This window comes from Odontesthes bonariensis, chromosome 13 (genome assembly GCF_027942865.1).
Source record: "Odontesthes bonariensis isolate fOdoBon6 chromosome 13, fOdoBon6.hap1, whole genome shotgun sequence".
Lineage (NCBI taxonomy): Eukaryota > Metazoa > Chordata > Actinopteri > Atheriniformes > Atherinopsidae > Odontesthes > Odontesthes bonariensis.
The window spans coordinates 35,046,253-35,068,835 of record NC_134518.1 but is presented as its reverse complement, the minus strand read 5'-3'; the positions used below and the strand labels follow the sequence as shown (position 1 = coordinate 35,068,835).

The 22,583-nt window shown below is 41.3% G+C and overlaps 1 protein-coding gene across 2 annotated transcripts in view; it reads right to left on the bottom strand.

The window, feature by feature from the left end:
• Window positions 1-12,293: 12,293 nt before the first annotated feature.
• The window catches only part of pcgf3 (polycomb group ring finger 3), a 90,673-nt gene continuing 80,383 nt past the window's right edge, over window positions 12,294-22,583 (bottom strand). For both annotated transcript variants that reach the window (XM_075481992.1, XM_075481993.1), the window contains 3 exons: window positions 20,634-20,771; window positions 16,842-16,922; window positions 12,294-15,636 (listed from right to left, as the gene is read on the bottom strand). In XM_075481992.1, the coding sequence (XP_075338107.1) occupies window positions 15,589-15,636; window positions 16,842-16,922; window positions 20,634-20,771 (267 nt within the window). In that variant the 3' untranslated portion in view covers window positions 12,294-15,588. The remainder of the gene's footprint in view (window positions 15,637-16,841; window positions 16,923-20,633; window positions 20,772-22,583) is intronic.

Sequence of the window (22,583 nt, the reverse complement as noted above, 5' to 3'; positions counted from 1 at the left end):
TCCGCGTTACTTTGGAAAAAGCATCAAATGGATACGAACTTTTTTCAAGGCAAAGGAAAAACGCTTTATTTTTGTGACCCCAGCCAACTAGCCGGGGGTAAGTCAAATTTAATAAATGATATTGCTAGTATGGAATGTCATACAGCTTCATGTCAAAAGAGGCGAACTATCCCTTTAACCCGGTCACCGGAGAAGCTGCAACTTGTGCCCCGCCTCTGAGGAACGATGAGCCAGGAGAGAAAAACAGAGGCCCTTAGCTGCCAATCCTGCCAGAATATCCCAAAACAAAATTCGGGAAACAGTTTCGTTCCTTTTCGTCCGACTTCTTTAAAAGGGACAGTCTATATAACCTATAAACCGAGTGATGAGCGGCTGTGTGTAATGTATGTGCTCGTGTTGTGGAAAAAAGTTAAAAAAAATGAAATAAGAATAATTCTTAAATGCTAGACAGACAGACAGGACACTTGTTAGTTTTGGAAATTAATTCCACACCGTCATGTCCTCCTTTTTCATTTTGAAACAGAATCCTTGTGTTGTTGTTATTAATTATGCTAAATAACTAATTTTATGCCATTTTTGGTTAAAAAAACAACTCGTCATTTCGGTGCCTTGCCAAACGTCGGGCCCCCCCGCCGCCTGTGCTTCTGTGTGCCATGGTTGATGAGATGTTGACCTTTTCTTTGTCCCCCGGCGTCTCTGCCCTGCATCACAGAGCAGTAATAACCTGAAGCTCCAAGAACACCAAAGCCATAAAAGGGCTGGAATTGGGAAGTAAATGAAAAAAATCACATTTATAAAAGCCAGAAGGACAACACTCCCGTACGCCTGCAAGGTTTTTAATCTCTGAAACAATCTTCACAAAAATCCAAAGCTTCCATTCGCTGACTGAATGGAATTTTTAGCAAACCGCTGTAACACTGCACAACTCAGTGTTTAAACTGAAAGTAATTACTAAACTCTGAAAACATTTCTTTCCAGAACACTGCAGTGAGTGGATGCTGCGCTGAAAAAAACAGCTCATAAGATTTACTTAAAAAACCCTTTGTAAGTATTTGAGCTCAAATGATTGAAGTAATATTTAATGCTGCAATATCAAGTAAATTTTACTTAAAACATAAAACATAACAGTTTTGAAGATGTTAAGTAACATTTACTTAATTACATCTGAGTTTTAAGTTATATTTAGTTAAACAAATGAAGTAAAGTCTACTTGTTTTTCATAGGCAGGAACATCATTTTACTCAAAATTTTAAGTAAATTTTATATATCTGTAGTATTTGCTGTTATGAAGTAACTTAGTAGATTTTAACGATACACTTTCAGAGTAAAGTTTATATAGTATTTCTAGGTTTATGTACATACAACTATTAAACATTTAAATTGTATGAGGAAACCTAAGTAAAACTTACTCTTCCCCCATAATTCATGTATTACGTTAATAAAATGTTTAATTTTACTTAAGAAGCTCGAGTTCTTATTGAATCTTAGAAACACAAGGTAGAAATGATGACAGTTACTCTAATAGAGTTTACTTCACCAAAAAGTCCCTTTTTTCAGTGTGTGCTTACAGCTGGATCTGATTCTTCAGCCGAGGCGAGAGGGAGCGGGACGGAGGCAGAACCAGCAGCGTGGCAGCGCAGCCCTGCTCTCACTGTCAGTCCACTCATGGCTGTCTGGACACATCAAGTGAACTGGGTGCAGAAACCCAGAGAACAGCCATGCAGCTCGCCATCCCTCCACCTTCCTGCTGGCATCCACCGGGCAGCTCGGGACAAAGACCCTGTTTATCGGTCACTCTGGCTCAGATAAGTGGCCTCTGGTCAGCTGCAGCCTCACAGCTGCCAACATGGATGAATGATAAAGCTTTTAAAGACAGAAACTGTTGACATGCAGCACACTTCACACTGGCTTTACTTCTGCTTCCTTCAGTTTTTAAGCTCAAACCTCTGAGGCCCTTTAACATGTCGAACTTTAACTTAACACACTGGAAAAAATCAAAGTCTTACCAAGTATATTTGTCTCATTTCTAGTCAAAATATCTCATTACACTTGATATCAGACACAACTGCCTAACAAGTACTATTTCAGCCAGATATAGGGACTTGTTTGAAGACAATACATCTGGAATATCTTGTTAAATGAAAAAGTCTTGAAAACAAATTGTTTTGAGTCACATATCATATGAAACAAGCTTTTTTTAAAATTTGAAGAGGTTTTTAAGCTAATTTCAAGATCACTTTTATCTCAAAAGTCCTAAATATCACATTTTATTTCAAGAAATCTGGACAAGCCGATTTTCACTAGTTCCATTGGCAGATTTTTTTGCTTATTTCAAGCAAAAACGTTTTTTATTTGTTGTTTTTCTTACTCATTTTTGGAGGGGCATTTTTTCCAGTGCAGAACATTTCTATGTATTTGTTGGGTTTTTTAAGCTTGGATTAACCTGCCAGACATTGATCAATCACTTCACATTTGCTGGTTGATCATTTTCCTCTTTAAAGGAGCTCATTTCATGTCTTTGCTTCTGGGTTTTACATCTTTTTGTGCTTGTTAAAGATCTGCAGTTACAGAAAACACTGCTCCCAAACTCCCTGAAACATCTCAGTTGTTGCCCCGCTTTTCCTTCTCCTATTGAGATTTTTTTTTTTGGTATGAAAGATGTATGAAATAAATTGGGATGGACCATTGATGCCAAAGCTAAAAATGGGCTTAATTAAGAACTAAGAATTAAGAAACATCTGGAACTGAGGAGACCAGCTGCTGGACCTTTAGGAGAGGAATATGGTTCCAGCTGCTCAGCAGTCCTGGGTCTTCTTCGATGTATTTGAAATGTTTTCAGGTGGTGAAACATCTGGACTGCAGGCAGATCAGTCCAGCAGCCGGACTCTTCTTCTACGAAGCCGTGCTGCTGGAATAGATGCAGGATGTGGTGTAACTTTGTCCTGCTGAAACATGAAGGCCTTCCTTCCCTGAAGAAGGGAGCAGATGTTGCTCTCAAACCTGTTTGTACCTTTCAGCACTGATGGAGCCTTTCCAGATGTGCAAGATGCCAGTTCCATAGGCACTAATGTCCTGATTCTGCTGCATAAGAATCAATGAGAAGAAAGTGAAAGTCCATAGAATGTTAAGTGTACTCTAAGAGTCCCAAATGGACATTTTTATGACGTAATCCCCCCCAAAAGGTCTGAAATGGCAGCGTTACACCATCCCAGCACCATCTCAGTGTCTCCTGCTGATAAACTGCCATGAATGAGGGTCTTGTTGCCCCTGCTGTGTAACGGCAGCATGTGGGAAAACATCAGCAACAAAAAAAACAAGCACCAGATCCTCCGTCTGCACTCCACACCGGGTTAATGAGCCAGTAATGTGGTTTTCCTCTTCTCATTTTACACATCTGAGCTCCCCGCCCACAGACACGGACTGAAATAGCTGCCATCTAACAGTCCCCAGAAAACAAACAACCCGTTGCTTCCTGTTGTCTCCTGAGAGTCATTCTGCACAAACAGCAGCAGCCAATAAAGGCTCGACTGTTTCTGCCCAAAAAGCAGCCGCTGATCCCATAATTATTTCATGTATAACAGTGGCACACAGAGGATTAAAGCGTGTTCAATCATTAAGAAGAAACTATGAATGTCTTGAATGATCTTTCAGTTTGAACCACATGATTAAATTCCTCATGTGTGGCGACTGTTCTTTTTCATTTTCTGTTTAAAGCAGCCGACGTTTGAGGCAGCTGGACGTTCCTCATCCCGAGTTCAGTCCACCCGTTGGTGTTAGTTTCACACTTTCAGATGCATTATGTACCTCTAATCATTCAAACTGAGTTCAGATTATTAACATTCAGACAACTCAGGCTTTTTTTTGGGCTAAAACTTGGGATGCACCGATCCGCTTTTTTCACTGAGGTTTAGTATCGGCCCATCCGATACGATGCAGAAAAACAGCGCTGATATATTTTACCAAACTATGAGTTTCATTGTGTGGAAAAGACTGGGATCATTCTTTTGTGCAAGGCAACATCAGACTTGACTTAAACATTTCTTTCCTACTTTTGAAAAACAAATAAACGGATATAAATGTACTGAATGACTTATTTATATAATAATTGTGCACCAGTAAAACAATCTTAACCATAAAAATATAACAAGTGGAACTGGTTCATACCAATTTGGGATTCAAAATCCAATGTAAAACTAAATATTAAATAATAAAGGAGGTGAAATTGAGATAAAAAACAATAGCTTGGTTGGTAGACTTTTGAAATAAATAGAAATCAGCTCTTTATATAGTTTAGTGCAAATGGGAACTAAACATCCATTACAAAAGCATCTGAACAAAATAGCTTCTCCAGCTCGGTAAAAACTAAACAAAAATAAGAATAAATCAGAGGTCGTCCCAATTTAACAAGTTTTTTCACCACTAGAGGGCGCAGAAGGCCCTTGGATGAATGCTAATGCTGGACAGGACAAGGGAGAAAAAACTAAAAAAAATATTTATTTATTATTTCATTATTACTGTATAATAAACAATAATAATAATAATTTATATATATTTTTGCTTTTTGCGGACGATTTGGTTCTGTTGGCGTCGTCGGGCCGTGACCTTCAGCTCTCACTGGAGCGGTTCGCAGCCGAGTGTGAAGCGGCTGGGATGAGAATCAGCACCTCCAAATCTGAGACCATGGTCTTCGGCCGGAAAAGGGTGGAATGCTCTCTCCGGGTCGGGAATGAGATCCTTCCCCAAGTGGAGGAGTTCAAGTATCTCGGTCTTGTTCACGAGTGAGGGACGAATGGAGCAGGAGATTGACAGACGGATCGGTGCGGCGTCTGCAGTGATGCGGGCTCTGCACCGGCCCGTCGTGGTGAAGAAGGAGCTGAGCCAGAAGGCCAAGCTCTCGATTTACCGGTCAATCTATGTTCCTACCCTCACCTATGGTCACGAGCTGTGGGTAGTGACCGAAAGAACGAGATCGCCAATACAAGCGGCCGAAATGAGTTTCCTCCGCAGGGTGTCTGGGCTCTCCCTTAGAGATAGGGTGAGAAGCTCGGTCATCCGGGAGGGGCTCGAGTATATATATATATATTTATTTATTATTTTTAAAAATAAATAAATATAAATCACCGAAATCTGATCTCGAATTTTCTGCGATATGGGTACCGATATCCGATCCAAAGTTGTGGTTCAGAGGGCAGATATCCCGTTGAAATGACCTCATTTGATTCCAAAGATAACCAGAACTATGTCCAATTTCCCTCATTTACACCAACCAAATCTCCTGAAAACTGGTTGATAATTCAGTGAGATGTTGTCACGTTATTCTACCAGCTTACAGGCAGACCTGAACACACAAATACAGCATAGAGATAATCTTTTCTACCTGGGTTAGCATGAGGTTTGGTGCTCATTTCCCCCTCTGACTTCCCCTTTTAGCACTATGCAACATCAAAACTTTGGACCAAGCAGTGTTGTTTTTGACAACCATCTTAGATTTAGTCTTAGTCTTAGTCTTTTGGACTAAAATGCTTATTAGTTTTAGTCACATTTTAGTCACTTCTATATATGATAGTTTTAGTCCAGTTTTAGTTGACGAAAACTCAAAAAGGTTTTAGTCTAGTTTTAGTCAAAAAAAAGAGAAAAAATAAGTATAGTCTACCGTGTTAAGAAAATAGTATGGTCTTAACTATCAAACAAGCAGAACAAAAATACATAGCTTATTAACTGACCCTGTACTAAAGCTTTCTGATTTTTCATTCTGTACTGTGCGTGTGTCCCAACTTTACTGTAAGCGCACTGAACGCACAGGTCCTGGTTAGGGCTGCTCAACGTCACTTGTGGCTTTTAGGCTAAAGCTAGCAGACTCTACGTATAACAGTAACTCGACCTGTTTAACATATCAAGTTACGTGCTGACAGAACGTACACACAAAGAGATAACCACACCGTCACTGAATGTAAACATGGCTAAACATGCTGCTAAAGTAACACACACATAATGAATTAACGTTAGCGTAACAAAAGCTAACCTTAGCCTGAAGTTAGCGGCCCGTTTGCGCCAGGATTATGTGGAAAACGTACTAATGTATTAGCTTACTATGAAATTTATCGATTATGTTAACAGCATTTGTAACTTACCTTCGAAAAAATATCCCTGTGGCGAGCCTTAAGGTGCCGCAGCAGATACTTTTTAGGTTTTAATTGACACACACAATAAGCAGAAATGTCATGCATTTTAAACGTCTGACAGATCACCCACTAACATTTTCGTCCATTCTCGTCTCGTCAACGAAAACTCACACACGTCTCGTCATGTTTTCGTCATCAGAGAGCTATGTTTATCTCGTCACCGTCTCGTTATCGTCATGAAAAAAAGTGGCGTCAACGAAATGATTTCGTCATCGTCATCGTTGACGAAAACAACACTGGGACCAAGACCATCGGTTTTATCATGTAAACTCTGTAAATGCTGCAGACATCCTTAGAGCTGCTGAGCTGGCTGTAGAGACTCATTTATTAAAGTTATTTACTGCCCAGCTCCCAGTTTATCATTACAATCCCAACATGCTCCTGATAGATGATGATCATCACACACTGTAACGAATCGCTCTATCTTTAAACAACTGTCCTCTTACCTCCACCAGAACAACCTCTTGGATCCCTACCAGTCCGGGTTCAAGGTGGGCCACTCAACTGAGACGGCCCTCCTAGCAGTAACTGAGTCACTCCAAACTGCTCGAGCTAACTCTCTCTCCTCTGTCCTGATTCTCCTGGACCTGTCTGCAGCATTTGACACAGTGAACCACGACATCCTTCTCTCTACCCTGGAGGGAATGGGTGTCTCTGGCTCTGCACTCTCCATGTTCTCATCCTACCTGACAGATCGCTTCTACCAGGTCACACTGAGAGGGTCTGTGTCGAAGCCACGTAGGCTCACCACCGGGGTTCCCCAAGGTTCGGTCCTGGGTCCTCTTCTTTTCTCCCTCTACACATCATCTCTTGGTTCTGTCATCCACTCCCATAACTTTTCCTACCACTGCTATGCAGACGACACCCAGCTGATTCTGTCTTTTCCCCCTTCTGACACCCAAGTGGAAGCACGCATTGCTGCGTGCCTGGCAGACATCTCGGGGTGGATGTCGATGCACCACCTTAAGCTCAACCTGGACAAGACTGAGCTGGTGTTTCTCCCGGGGAAGGGCTGCCCGTTCCGTGATCTGGCCATCACCATGGATGACTCTGTGGTGACATCAACCCGGACCGCGAGGAATCTGGGTGTGACCCTGGACGACGAACTGTCGTTCTCGCCAAACATCGCATCAGTGACCCGTTCCTGCCGATTCCTCCTCTACAACATCCGGAGGATTCGCCCCTTCCTCACCGACAGGGCAGCGCAGGTGCTCATCCAGGCTCTTGTCATCTCCTGCCTGGACTACTGCAACTCCCTCCTTGCTGGCGCCCCGGCTTCTGCCATCAGACCTCTGGAGCTGGTTCAGAAAGCTGATGCTCGTCTGGTGTTCAACCTCCCCAAGTTCTCCCACACCACTCCCCTTCTCCGCTCTCTACACTGGCTCCCTGTAGCTGCTCGCATCCAGTTTCAGACTCTGGTGCTGGCCTACAGGGCAGTGGAAGGAACAGCTCCTTCATACCTCCAGGCTATGGTCAAGCCCTACACCCCCGCCCGACCACTTCGCTCTGCGGCCACCAGACGCCTGGCTGCCCCGTCACTCAGGGGTCCCTGCGCACGATCGACACGGTCACGGCTTTTCTCTGTTCTGGCACCCCGATGGTGGAACGATCTCCCGCCTGATATCAGGACAGCTGAGTCGCTGCCCATCTTTCGCCGCAGGCTGAAAACCCACCTGTTCAAGAAAAACTACCCTCCTCTGTCCTAGTTCCTTACGCACTTATTGTTTCCTCCACCACTGGCACCCTCTATATTTTCATTACCCCCTACCCGAACCAGGGTTTGCATCCCCACCCCGCTGTGACTGGTGTGCAGTTGGTGAGAGGCTGAGGTATCTGACTTATCGCACTTACTCTAGTACTAGTTTTGCTCTTAGCTGTTTGGTTTTGGAAGGAAATGCACTTATGATTTCTTGTGACCTGAAGTTCTTTTGCCTACCGATGTGGAACACACTTATTGTAAGTCGCTTTGGTTAAAAGCGTCTGCAGAATGACCGTAATGTAATGTAATGTAATTTACGGTGGATTTACAACAGTATCCGACTCTATTTTACAATAATTGTAAAATACTGTTGAATATTCATCCCTCGCATGTAAATTAACGGTTAAATCAGTCATTTAACAATACCAGTAGATAACTGTAATTTAACAGCATAAAACACTATTTGTATTTCTCCTACTGCCATATACTGTAATCCAAAATACGTTTTTATACTGTTAAATAAATTACAGTAGATGCGCTATAAAATGACTAAAACAGTTTTCCTATCGTCATGTACTGTAATCCAAAAAACAGTATTATACTGCTTGATAAATAACAGTAGTTGCACTGTAAAATAACCACAACACCTACCGTTATTCTACGGTCATATACTGTAATCCAAAAAACTGTAATATACTGTTAAATGGGTTTTCTATTTTTATTTTTAATGATTTTATTGCCTTCTTGTGATTTTATGTAGCTATAAAGCACTTTGAATTACCTTGTGTACGAATTGTGCTCTATTAATAAAATGGCCTTGCCTTAAAATAAATAACAGTAGTTGCACTGTAAAATAACAGTATTTTACTGTTATTTTACAGCGAAATTCTTTACAGTGTACAATTCAAACTTTGAAAAGCTTTTCACTCGTTTGCTTCCTGCTCGTGATGCATGCGAACATGCGAAGCCCCCGCGGCCCCCGGCTGAAAGCAGCTGTACGGTGAGCAGATGGAAAGCCGAAGCTCTGCCACAGACTGCCTGACATTTAGCATCTGCCACCAGGCTGGAAGGCCGCTGGTGGTGACAAACAGTCTTTTGATTGATAGTTTTTTTTGTCTCCCAATGGGATAAAAATCCTTGAAAAAGATGTTACTCGTTGTTGCTGAAAGCTGCCTGGTGGAGCTGTTGGTACCACGAGCTTATTTCATGGCTAATTCCCCTCCCTGATGCATTTTAACGTACCTAAAAGTGGTCTTCACACGATTTCCCCCCATGTAGAAGTAAAAAAAAAAAAACAACAGAAGGTCCTGAGAGCACATCTGACTCAAAGAGAAAATTTAGCTTTTTTCCAGGCAGCCTAAAGAACTATCTACAGGAGATGAACAGCATCTGAAAGTGATATCCTTATAGTTATTAACGCTTGAGAATTAAATTTGAAACGGAAACGGAAAGATTTTTAATGAGAAAGTCGTGATCAACATATTCTCCAGTTAGTTTCTCAAGTTTTTCTTTGGAAATCTTCTGCTTTTTCACTCATTTTCAGTCTAGTCATCAGTCACCTGACGTGTTTTTTCTTTGTTAAGCCACTTAACTCTGACTTATGAACCATTCAGGCAGGAAAAAGGCTCCTAACTCAAGGGATGAACCAGTGTTGTGTCCAACTTAGCAAAGAAGCCGTTTTAAACTGGATCTTTAGGCTCTTTGTTCCCAGCAGCCTGTCACAGAGACACATCATTTGTTCCCATTTCTTTAGCTGCATCTGTGAAAAACAGCTTCATAGTTTAAAATTTTTTGTACATTTACGTTAAAAACTGCTTTCAGTTACCAAAAGAGTCAAATTAATATAAGAAATTCAGTTTAAAAAAAAAATCCTAATCCCAAAAAAATTAATGTTATCACGTCTAAAAGTAGAAAAGTAGGAAAAAAACAGACAATAATAAGAATTATGTTATTCAACATCAAGAAAAAGTAAATAAGATTCAATTTAAAGCTTAAAAAAGGAATATAAGATATAATCTAATGACTAATTATGGAACAATTCATATAAATTCCGGGATTAAACTGTTTTATGCCACCAGAAATGAATAATCTAGAAGCTCTTTGTGGGTTTTAGACTGGAATTAAGATTTGTTCCCATTTCTTTAGCTGCATGTGTGAAAAACAGCAAAGATAACACAGTGTGACAGACAGAAAACAGGATTTCTGCAGCAACAAGGTGATTCCTTGAAAGAAAACACCATATTTATCCTGTAAAATGATCTTCCACGACAGCACAACAATCAGGAATCATATATCATCATCACAGATGAGCTCATATTTATCTATATATCTAAAAGTATTGTTTAAAAAAGAGAAACCTGAACAGTAAATAGAATTATGTTTAATAATTAAGCAGTTGTAGAAGCAGCAGAAAATTCATCTGCTGCATGTAAAAGTCATAAAGACCTTTGTAAATCTGGAAGTTATTTTAATTCTTAAAGTGAGTGAGGGACGGTCTTCATTTCTTTGTGTTCTGCTGGATAAGATTAAAGCTGCACTATTTTTTACTTTCTGTCTGGTTTTATTTGGCCACTAGGGGGAAGACTTGGTAGAAAACTGATTATTTACTCACCCAACAGCTCCCAAATCTGCTGGAAAAACCAAAGAAATGAGCCGAAAAAAGCTAAAAGACAGGAACATTTGTGGGTGAACAACAGAGAAAAGAATCTTAATTGAAATTAAATCAACACAGGACACTTTTAAAGGCATTTATTGATGAAATACACATTTAGGTTTTGACAAAAGCTCCTGTAGTTTTGTATGTAAGAAATTCCAGCCCCCATTCTAGACCCCAAAACTCCTTGAATTACATGTGTTTAAATGGAAACCAGTTCATTACATGTGCAATAAATAACAATACAAAAAGGAGGCAAGGAAATGGACACCTGAATAAGTGCCTGCGTTAACCTGGGAAAAAGAAAAAGGAAACAGAGACGAGGCTCCAGTCGTTTGTATTTTGGGTGCATTAGTGTATGTTCTGAGATCTCCTGGCCACCCTCAGGACCTGAAGGCATTTAACGACCTGAGGAACTGACTGGAAAAAGAAAAACAACAATAATGGAGTTCTGCGCTGAAACCCGGAACCATCTGAGAACCACATATTGCACATTTTCCTTGCAAATACAAATACAAAGCCGGATTCACACCATTTCTTTTTCGTTTAGTTTGTTTGTTTTTTTACACTTGACCTAAGAAGTTTTGTGTTTGTTACACAGAGACGGAACAATGCTTGGACATAAAAACACGTGGATTAAAAAGATAAAAACAGAGAGAATGTCTGGTGGCGAGAACAGTCGGAGCAAAAAAAAAGGGACCTGCAAGTCTCTGCGATAGTTATTAATGAAGAAACTGCAGCAGAAGTCTCCTTCTGATTCAAAATAAATAAGAACCCGGACAGATTTATGGATGAGATCGGGTGGCTTTGGAGCCATCCTCAAAGATAAGTTGGAATCAGTTTCTAAAAGCAACAGCCAGGATCCTCCAAAAGTGAAACAATCCATAATTTAACCGGCTCAGACTCCGAATCACGCCACGGGGGGCGATGCAACGCTTCTCAGAGGCTTTTAGAGAACCAAGAAGCTGGATTTTCTGGAGTGTTTTCAGTCTGCGCTCTCAGACGGACCCTCATCACACCCGCCGGTGAGATTACTCTGCTTTCCAGAGAACTCAGAGAAGCAGAGGGAGCCGGGAAACAAAGAGAGCGTCCACCTCCCAGAGTGGATGCTCGTTACAGCGGAGTAAACCCACAAGGGACCATTTCAAGATGCCACGAAGCTGGAGATGAGGGCTGCTGCCATTTCAGAGAGCAGAGAGTGCTGTTTCAGAGTTCAGGAACGGCCCAAAGCAGCCAGAGTTTCCTCAGCTTCACATCCTGGTGTGAGAGTAAACTGCAGTCTGCTCGTACCGACCGTCCACGAGAAGCAGGAGAACCCCCCCCCCCCAGAGAAGATGGAAGAGATTCAAACCCGTCTGGGCCTCCTGAAACCTGACGTTGGTCCCAGTAAAAAGCCAGCAGAAAGTCCGATCTCCCAAGAGCTCCAGAGAACATGAAGGATATGAAACAAAAATCAGCTTTTTTTAAAAAAAAAAAAAAAGTCTGGCCGAGTCAATTATCAGTAAGAGATTGAAGCAAGTCTCAATCTGACTGAGGCGCAAACATCTCACCAAAGCAGCCCGTAATAAGTGTGATTTCTATTTGAGGCATGAAATTGGTGCGAGCACAGCCAACGTCTCACCACTTTGCTTTTATTTTCCCCGTCACAGTCTGGGGGACTCCTTTAAAAGTCACTCAGTTTGCCTTCCAGAGCCGGTCTGAGCTCGTGGGCAGAGCCAACAGATCAATAAAGAAGAAGAAGAAAGGTGGGGGGGGGGGGGGGGGGGCTGTGGAAAAAGGTGACGGTCTGAGACGAGGAGTTCTTAGCACCATAGAAAGCACCAGCAGCGGTCAGACCGCCACACATGATCCATCAGGTCCGTCACATTCATCCCGACGCCTCAGAAACAGCCTCAGCTGAAATGTGTTTACTGTAGAATTAAAAACTTATAATAAAAAAAAGACCGACTTTCGTTCTGATGAGGGCAAAAAAAAAAAAAAAAAAAATCGGGTTCAAAAACCGACGTGAAGGTTCAGAGAAACAGAAGCGGAACTAATCAGCACCGATGTGACTTCAGTTTGAATCGAGTCTAAACAGCAGCGAGCCGCCCAGTCAGAGCCGAGCGCGATGCAGAAATATGTTGATGAGAGTTTCTCTTTGTGGTCTTAGTTACAGCAGCACCGTGTTGGCCGTTTCACAGCTTAATCACCTGAAGAAGAAGCTGATGGACAGCAAAGAGATCTCATCACGAACGGGCCCGACGTGCAGCAGAGAACCAGCTAACAGCTAACCAGCTAACAACACCGAAGACATGATGAGAACGTGGCTGTGAAACAGCTGCACGGAGGACTGAAACTGAAGCTGAAGCTGCAGGCTCAGCGCAGGCCTCAGCGCAGGCTCAGCGCAGGCCTCAGCGCAGCCTCAGCGCAGGCTCAGCGCAGGCTCAGCGCAGCCTCAGCGCAGGCTCAGCGCAGGCTCAGCGCAGGCTCAGCGCAGGCCTCAGCGCAGCCTCAGCGCAGGCTCAGCGCAGGCCTCAGCGCAGGCTCAGCGCAGGCTCAGCGCAGGCCTCAGCGCAGCCTCAGCGCAGGCTCAGCGCAGGCTCAGCAGCGTCTCGGACAGCGAGATGAAATGCACCAGGTTCGTGACGGATGAGAAGCATGAGCCTTTAAAACACCAAATACGGAACATCTCACAGTGTTTCACGTTACATTTGCAAGGATTTCCACCACAAACAAACACAATACTCATTGTTTTTGGTTTTTTCTTTCAACATTTTTTGAGAACAAATCGTTTTTTTCCACAGTTAAAGTGTTCCAATGGTGGCGAGTGTTTTTTTTTTTTTGCAGAGGTCCAATCACATTTTGTTCCAGTTCGGATGACGAGACAGAAAAAAAAAATGGGAACAAAGCACATGAACAGAAGTCGTACGATCATCAGAGGATGAAACCCTGAAAAGAATTTCATCTCAAGCCAAAGCCCGTTTGAGAATTTCATGCCAAAAAAAATCCCAAATACCGAATGATCAGACTGTCCATTTGTCATTTAATTCAAAAACTGAACAAAGGGACACTTGTGACCATCACTTTCCATCATTAAAGGACCAATGACGGCACCAAAAAAACCAAAAACAATGCACACGTTACGTATTCAGGGCCTTAACATCAGCAAAAAGAAGTGAAACGAGCAGGAGTTTTGGTTGCAACTGGGGGCGATAATGCATTGGTGGTAGGGTTGGTTTTTATTTCAGATGTCCTTACAGGCTTGTTCAGAATCCCGCACACAAACACAGGCCGACTCTGGCTGTCGGGTGAATAACTGATGAGGTAATACTGCTTGAGGTCTGACCCAGCGTCCAGAACATTGAAGACAGTTCAGAGTGTGTCCCGTAGAAGGTTTAAGACATTTTGTTGTTGCTTTGCTGCGTCACCCGGTTATAAGAACAGCACAGCAGGTCTTAAGATTAGAAACAGACATTTATAAGCACCAAACGACCAAAACCCTGGTCGTTTTTTTTATTCTGAATTTCACTATCAAAATGTTCAAAAATCTCAGTGCGATACCTGAATTAGTGTTTTCTGTTGTTTTCAAAAAGACTCGGAAAGTTTCTTCAGAAGTCGATCTTGAACACTGGCTATTCTGCAAAATAACGCTAAATTTCATACTGATTTTTTTTTATCATAAAAATGATATCTGATTAACGCCAGAAATGCTCTTAAATACTGTGCAACTCTGCATCTCAAGCTGGCAGTGAGATGGAACTGAAATAAACCCCAAAACATCGATCAGTGGCGTTTCGTCGTGTTTGGATCTGGATAAATGTGAGAAAACCGAAGCCGTTTAAAGCCGAGCGAGACCACTGCAGCTTTGGGAGTTTTGCAGTGAAAGGAACCGACTGGCGGGAGGAACTCCAGCACATCTCTGCCCCAAAAACGGCGTCATATTTTACATCTTACAGGCGTTTTACGGGCAAGAGTTCGCTGACTTTAACGCAAAATAAAGAGGAGAAATTATTCAAACTAAATGTTTCCCGTGAGATGAGGAGTTCAGTCTCTTCCTTCTCTGCCCAGAAGCCCGGAGCAGTTCCACACATTTAGACCCCACATACACATAAACAGAGGAAGATTTGATATAGCTGTTTCGTGTCTTTCTCAGACAACATAAAGACGCTTTTATATATTTTGATACCGATAGTGAGTCTGTCTTTAAAAATCCTAATTTTTCTGAGCCGCGGACACGTATCGCCCAACATATAGATTAGCACTTCAGGGATCCACTCTTTAACAGTCTAAAGTCTCTCTTCAATCTCTCTGTAATGACATTTTTTTTATGTACAATATTGGTATATAGAACATAAATTACTACACAGAAAATTAGCCTATTCACAACTTGACAATCATCGGGGAATCCAATAGCAAATCAGACAGAATGAAATGATGAAAAAAACTTAATAAAAAGGGTTTCAGAGACGGTCGATAACGGCTTAAAACTGATGCCTGTTATAGAACTTTTCCATATATTTTCTGTGCTCCCAAAGACATGTCGAGTGTGTTGTGAAAAGACACCTTTTATATATATATATATGTATATATATATATATATAAAACAAAGACCTTCCTCTTCTGTCGGAGGGCGTAGTCTGCATGAAGCTGAAAAAGACGGTCACATGACTCCGGACATCTTGTTTTGCGTGTAAACAGAGCACCAGTAGTGTCTTGGTTCATGTGTCTCTTCTGTACAAAAGTATAAATATATGCTTTCTCTCCATTTGTTTTTGTTTTTATCCTTTTTCTTTTTTTTGTTCACATATGTAGGATGTAGCGGACGAAAAAAAAAATGGTTGTTTCAGTTCCTTAAAAACGCGCCAGTGTTGCAGTTTCTGTGCTGCCAGGTTGGTTTTTTTTTCTTCTTTCTCATGTCAGATGGTCGATTTTTGCTGGCTTTTGTTGACTTTTTACCGTCAGGTGTTTTGCTTGGTGTTGGTTGATCGTCTTTGCATAAATTAAAAAGGTTTTCGGCACAGTCTGGCCACCGGGCCAAGAAAATAATAAGAAAACAACCATTGGGTCCGTTGGAGCTACAGCAGGTCCATCTTGGGTCTGTAATGAAGCAGGAGGGGAGATTTCTGCAAGCAACAGAAGACAAAAACAGCTTAGAACCCGACAGAAGCTCCTTTATTCGTTAGCTTCGCCCGACATCACTCAGTTCGGTTAGCGGCTACGTGACGAGCTGCATTATTATTGGGTTTTTCTTTCCCTCATTTTCCAATATGGAGCCTTTTTACAGGCTCCTCCCACAGTACCTTTTACTGTTTCATGAGGTGAGGTAGAGCTCACGTCTTCAAACACGGCAGATACCTGATCAAACCACGTCTCAAACAATAGGAAGTTTAATTCCAAAATAATCCCCTCACAGCTCAACTTTACCTCATTTAACTCATCAGCACAGTTAGTGATGACGTTACCATAATGTTGAATAAACCTAGGGCTGGGCAACGATTAAAATGTTTAATCTAATTAATCACATGATTTCCCTGATTAATCGCGATTAATCGCATTTGTACGCAGAATCCAAAAGTAGTGTACAGCTTTTAGCATTTAGCTTTATTTTAAATGTGCTGCCATATGAATGAAAGTGCCATAACATTTGTTGTGCAAACACACTTTTAACATCAGCATCTTTCTGTAGTTTTTATGTAGAAGCCTCGCTCCACTGTCTGTTTCCTTGAATGACTTGCTGCTATCAGTTGTGTGTTTTGCCTTTAAGTGATATTTTAGACTGGAACTACTACGCTGAGAAGACAATTCAACTTGGCTGTAAATGCAGGAGTTTTTTTTTTTCTTATTTATTTTGAAATACGTGCTTTTATGTTGAAACGAGTAAAACAGGAAGTAGCGCCGGTTAGCTCTGTTAGCTTCACACCTGTAGCGGTGATGTTAGCTGCTAGTTTCTCTTTATTTTATTCCTCCATGCTTTGTGGTGTTTGCTGTAACTGTGTGAATGTGATGCATTCAACAGACTTTTACAATAATAAAACCTGCGTTAATGCCCGATAAAATATTATCAGCGTTAAATAATTAACAAGTTAACATGATAATAACGAGTTAACAGCCCTAAATAAACCTGATGTGACGTCACACAGAGAAAACTAGGTTAGAATCTAGATTTTCAGGAGATAAAAAGCTTTAAAGTCAAGTCATCCCACTAGAAAAGTGTTTTTAAAGATGTTTGTTGTTATCAGGACTGAACGAAGGCAGCACACCTTAAACACCTTTTCAGCGCAACATTTAGACTAAAAGCATATTTTATTGTCTTCGAACCAGCGCTTACCTTAAATCTCCATCTCGTCACGACAACAAATTTCAAAGTGTGGTCCTTTCCCAAGATCTCCTCGTTGCATAAAATGTCCAGCTGTGAAAAGAAGCAGGCAGCGACTTTAGTGAGCAGCATCTGAGGAAGTAAAGCTTCAGATTCCCACAGGGAGGTTAATAATGTGATGAGAGCTGGAGCTCTGCATCTGATCATAAGTGAGAAGCAAGCAAACGCCCTGTTCCCTCTGACCTCGCCCTTTCTTTAGGAAGCTTATGATAATATGACCATTTCTTCTATGGAATGAGTATACTGTTTGGTGAACAGAATGGCATATTGACTGATGTCATAATTTGGGGGAATAATTGATTGCCAATGAAGTAAAGGTGAAAATATTGGGAAAAAAATGAAAGAAACGACTGATTTCTTTGCAAAAGTGATTTAAATTTTGCATTAAATTGAGCCAAAATCATGTAGAAATGTATTTTAAGAGTTATAATTTAACTGGATGTTGTCTCCACATGTGTTCTGTTCTATTGACAGCTTACCCAACCCACTGAGGATTTGTGGAAAATTGTAATTTTCCAACATTTTCTATCAAATAATGAAGGGTACATACACCAAAATGGCCGCAATTTTTTCCCCGCCATGTTTCCGGCAGAGCAGACCCTCTGATTATTGCTTCTTAGGGTCAAAGTGAACATAAAAAACACAAATAAAAAGTATGGCAGACCACTGGAAAAAAATGCACCTTCAAAAATAAGTTAAAAAAAACAACAAATACAAGACGTTTTTGCTTGGAATAAGCAATAAAATCTGCCAATGGAACTAGTGAAAATCGGCGTGTCAAGATTTCTTGAAATAAGATGTGATATTTGGGACTTTTGAGTTAAAAGTGATCTTGAAATTAGCTTAAAAACCTCTTCAAATGTCAAAAAAAGCTTGTTTCATATGATATGTGACTCAAAACAATTTGTTTTCAAGACTTTTTCATTTAACAAGATATTCCAGATGTATTGTCTTCAAACAAGTCCCTATATCTGGCTGAAATGGTACTTTTTAGGCAGTTGTGTCTTATATTAAGTGTAATGAGATATTTTGACTAGAAATGAGACAAATATACTTAATAAGACTTTGATTTTTACAGTGTAGGTTCCCCCCTGTGAATCAACATTGATATTCTGCTGAGCAGCGTCTCTCTCATCTGCTCGTCAATCCCGAGAGGCAGAGCAGAGAGGAGAGCAACGCCGCCACAGCGCCGCCCGCTGGCTCCCAGCAGAGGACGCCAGGCGAGTTTATCAGCACCGACAGAGATGGAAACTGTGACGTCTGCCATCCAGAGAGGAACTAAAGCAGCTCCAAGGAACTCAAAGTCATTAAAGTGGGGGCTCGTTTCTCAAGTTTGTGTCTTAACTCTCAAGAAAGGGAGACGCTCGTCCTTAAAGGGATAGTTCGCCTCTTTTGTATGACATCCCACACTACACTGGAAAAAAATCAAAGTCTTACCAAGTATTTTTGTCTCATTTCTAGTCAAAATACTTTACTGAAAGCAGACGGCAGATGTTGCTAACTGGCATCAGTGAGCATGCAGCCATAAAGGGGGATGACGCTGCAGCAGATGGCCTCAATGCCGACAACAGTCTCCAACACTTAACAGCTCAAATAATGAAGGAAGGCACTGAAACCAATTTACTTTAGGCTATAAATGATCCCAAAGTTTGGATCTCCTGACTGAACGAGTCACTGTAAGGACTTCATTTCTAATCACTCAAAGATGAAAAGTCTGCAAAACTGAACGATGGCATCACGTGCACCAACAAAGAAAGAGATGCTGAGAGGTTATAAGGAGGATCAAATGGATCTGGAGAGGTACACGCACAGCATCTCACTCAGAAAAAGATCTGAGAGAGCAAAGAGAGCAAAGAAAGCCTGGAACGATTGAACAACCAGCAGGTTAGGGTGTCAGGATCGGACATAAAAGGAGCTTCGGAGGGTTTAGTCCTTCTGGATCGTGGCTCACCGCTTGGGCTACGTTCAGACTGCAGACATCTGATTTACTGTCGGGATCCTGTTCACATGGCTCCCTTTAATGTGGCCGACATCAGATTTCAGTCGCCGTGTTTCCTCTGAAGAACAGCGACAATCAGTGTCCTCAGCTCCCAGACCGTTAAAAAGTCTCATTTCTGCAGTGAAGATGGCCAGTAAACAGGCAGAGAAGCATTTCTCCCGCTTGTGTTTGTTAAATAAAGGCTGGAGTCACAGATTATGTTTTTATGGACTTAAATAAAGGCTGGAATCACAGATTTAAGTTTTTATAGACTTAAATAAAGGCTGGAATCACAAATTTAAGTTTTTATGGACTTAAATAAAGGCTGGAATCACAAATTTAAGTTTTTATGGACTTAAATAAAGGCTGGGATCACAGATTTATGTTTTTATGGACTTAAATAAAGGCTGGAATCACAAATTTAAGTTTTTATGGACTTAAATAAAGGCTGGGATCACAGATTTAAGTTTTTATGGACTTAAATAAAGGCTGGGATCACAGATTTAAGTTTTTATGGACTTAAATAAAGGCTGGGATCACAGATTTATGTTTTTATAGACTTAAATAAAGGCTGGAATCACAAATTTAAGTTTTTATGGACTTAAATAAAGGCTGGGATCACAGATTTAAGTTTTTATGGACTTAAATAAAGGCTGGGATCACAGATTTAAGTCTTTATGGACTTTTATAAAGGCTGGGATCACAGATTTAAGTTTTTATGGACTTAAATAAAGGCTGGGATCACAGATTTAAGTCTTTATGGACTTTTATAAAGGCTGGGATCACAGATTTAAGTTTTTATGGACTTAAATAAAGGCTGGAGTCACAGATTTAAGTTTTAATGGACTTAAATAAAGCCGAAAGGATTCTTTGACTCAGATCCGAGCGTGTCAGTTTGGGCGTTTCTTCTCTTTCTGATCCATTAGTGGACGCACTTCCTGCAGAAGCACTCAGATGGGTGGCATGACCACGATGGCGACCGTGTAAACACGAGCGTTGACTAAGTGCTGCGTTGTTCTCCCACAAAGCGCCGTTGTGCGGCTCCGCGCTCGGAAGCTGAATCGTTTCAAACGGCATCTTTTCACAGCGGTAAATAGCACAACAATAGCTGGCGGGGAGAGCGTCCGCCTCGCGTTGTGGAGGCTGACGATATGATGGAGCCTGCCCACTCATCTGTGTGACAGCCAAAAAGAAACAGAGAAAATGGAAAAACAGACAACAAGAGGGCGACCGACGATTATTCACAGCCATCTAAAAATCCATCTGTCAAATTACGGCCCACTTCCCCCCCTGCTGCTCTAAACGGGGCGGGGGAGACAATAAATGGAAAATTAGATATCATGAGGGCTTGTTTTCACGCTAAATATAACCAACACAAAGGCTGAGCGTGAGTCAGAGCAGGAAAATACTATAATCTGACCTTTGTGTTGGATTTCTGCAATCAGGGAAACTTTCAGGCCCACAACCGCCCGGCTGGTGCTCAAACAAATGATCCAGATTTAAGAGATTAGCTCAAAGCTGCCACTAATCCACTCCACGATATCACACTTTCTGACACAAACCCGGGGAAATTTGGTTAAAGTTTGTGGAATATTTCAGTTGTAAAACCAGAGACGCGTGACTCGCTGGTCTTTGGGGAATCCGACCGGAGCTCAAAGCTCATCCACACCACCTGAACGGATTCCCTCACAGTCCGACTCCAGCAGTAAAACTACACCTATTGTAGTTTACATATTGTACACCTACTATTATACTATACTATATACCTCATTAAACGATGTCAGGTTAAGCTTTTTGGCGATGAACTTCTTTAGGTGGAGGACCGTGGCTTGTGCTGAACAGCGGATCCACTTGCGCTTTAGGCCCCGAAGTTTGCTGCTGTTGCACTCCAAGCAAATGCTGACCTGTTGGAGGACACACACACACACACACACACACACACACACACACACACACACACACACACAGAGGATGATTATCACCGTTAACTTGCAGAGATATAAAGTAGGATACTTTCTGTTGGGAAAAATATCACTTTTTTTTTGCTTGGGAGCAAATATTTGGATTTCTGAAGTCACTAAAACATAAAAAAAACTCAGAAAAACTCAAGCCTGTGTACACTGGAAAAAAATCTAAATCTTACCAAGTATATTTTTCTCATTGAGTATCTCATTACACTTAATATAAGACACGATTGCCTAACAAGTACCATTTCAGCCAGATATAGGGACTTGTTTTAATACAATACATCTGGAATATCTTGTTAAGTGAAAAAGTCTTGAAAACAAATTGTTTTGAGTCACATATCATATGAAACAAGCTTTTTTTTTTTCATTTGAAGAGGTTTTTAAGCTAATTTCAAGATCATTTTTATCTCAAAAGTCCTAAATATCACATCTTATTTCAAGAAATCTTGAAGGGGGTAAGAAGATGTTCAGAAATGATGCTGCTGATATGGGATGTCATACAGCTTCATGTCAAAAGAGGCGAACTGTCCCTTTAAGCTAAAACAGGACTGGTTTCACCTTCATGAAGGTGTGCAGTTGTTTTCTCCCTGAGGGGACACGGTGGGCGGTTTTGGGCGGTCGATGGTCGCAGCAGCCAGAATGCATCACCTCTACCGTCCCTCACATGTCAGGATAGAAACCAGAAGCATAGAAGCTCTGTGTTTCCTGATGTGTGGGTGTCCCTGCGTCCCTTTTCATTCCTCTCCTCAGAGGCAGGGTGAGCCAACAATACCCTGGTCTCTGTTTAAACTTTGAAGTCCTCTCTGTGCTCAAACACCCACCGGTGCACAGCCTGCCCTCCAATAAGCAAAGACCAACATCGTCACCAATTCCCTTTCCAGCGGGAGCCTCGTAATGTCAAATAAAAGCCTCGCCGGTGATCTGGACTCAGCGGCTGCTCGGTGGTGGCCCGCACGGCGGTTTCATTACATGATGAGAGTGTGAGGCCGTTTCAGCTCCGCACACAGACCTGGTGCTGCAGCACATAAAGAAAACATCAGGCGGGGAAAGCTTCAGGCTCATTATTCTCCTGCTTCCTGGCAGAGATTCAACGCAACATTTCTGTCTTTAGTGTTCCAAATCTGCCCGTAACACTAATCCAGGGCACGGCCAAAGTAAACTGCCAGCTGCTGGAGAACCGCATCAATTAAATGCTGGATTCTGATCTCTTTTCTCTCTTTTTCAACCCTTTAAACTGTAAGAATCCCTCAGATGTTCCAACACGCTGAAAACAAATAGCTGCACTGGAAAAAATCAAAGTCTTACCAAGTATATTTGTCTCATTTTTAGTCAAAATATCTCATTACACTTAATATAAGACACAACTGCCTAACAAGTTCTATTTCAGCCAGATATAGGGACTTGTTTGAAGACAATACATCTGGAATATCTTGTTAGGTGAAAAAGTCTTGAAAACAAATTGTTTTGAGTCACATATCTTATGAAACAAGCTTTTTTTGACATTTGAAGAGGTTTTTAAGCTAATTTCAAGATCACTTTTATCTCAAAAGTCCCAAATATCACATCTTATTTCAAGAAATCTTGACAAGCCGATTTTCACTAGTTCCACTGGCAGATTTTTTAGCTTTTTTCAAGCAAAAACGTCTTATATTTGTTGTTTTTTCACTCTAACTGCACTGTAACTTTTTACTTTTTACTTTAACTTTTACTATTTTTATTCTCTTGTATATTATTTAGATATCTTTTTAT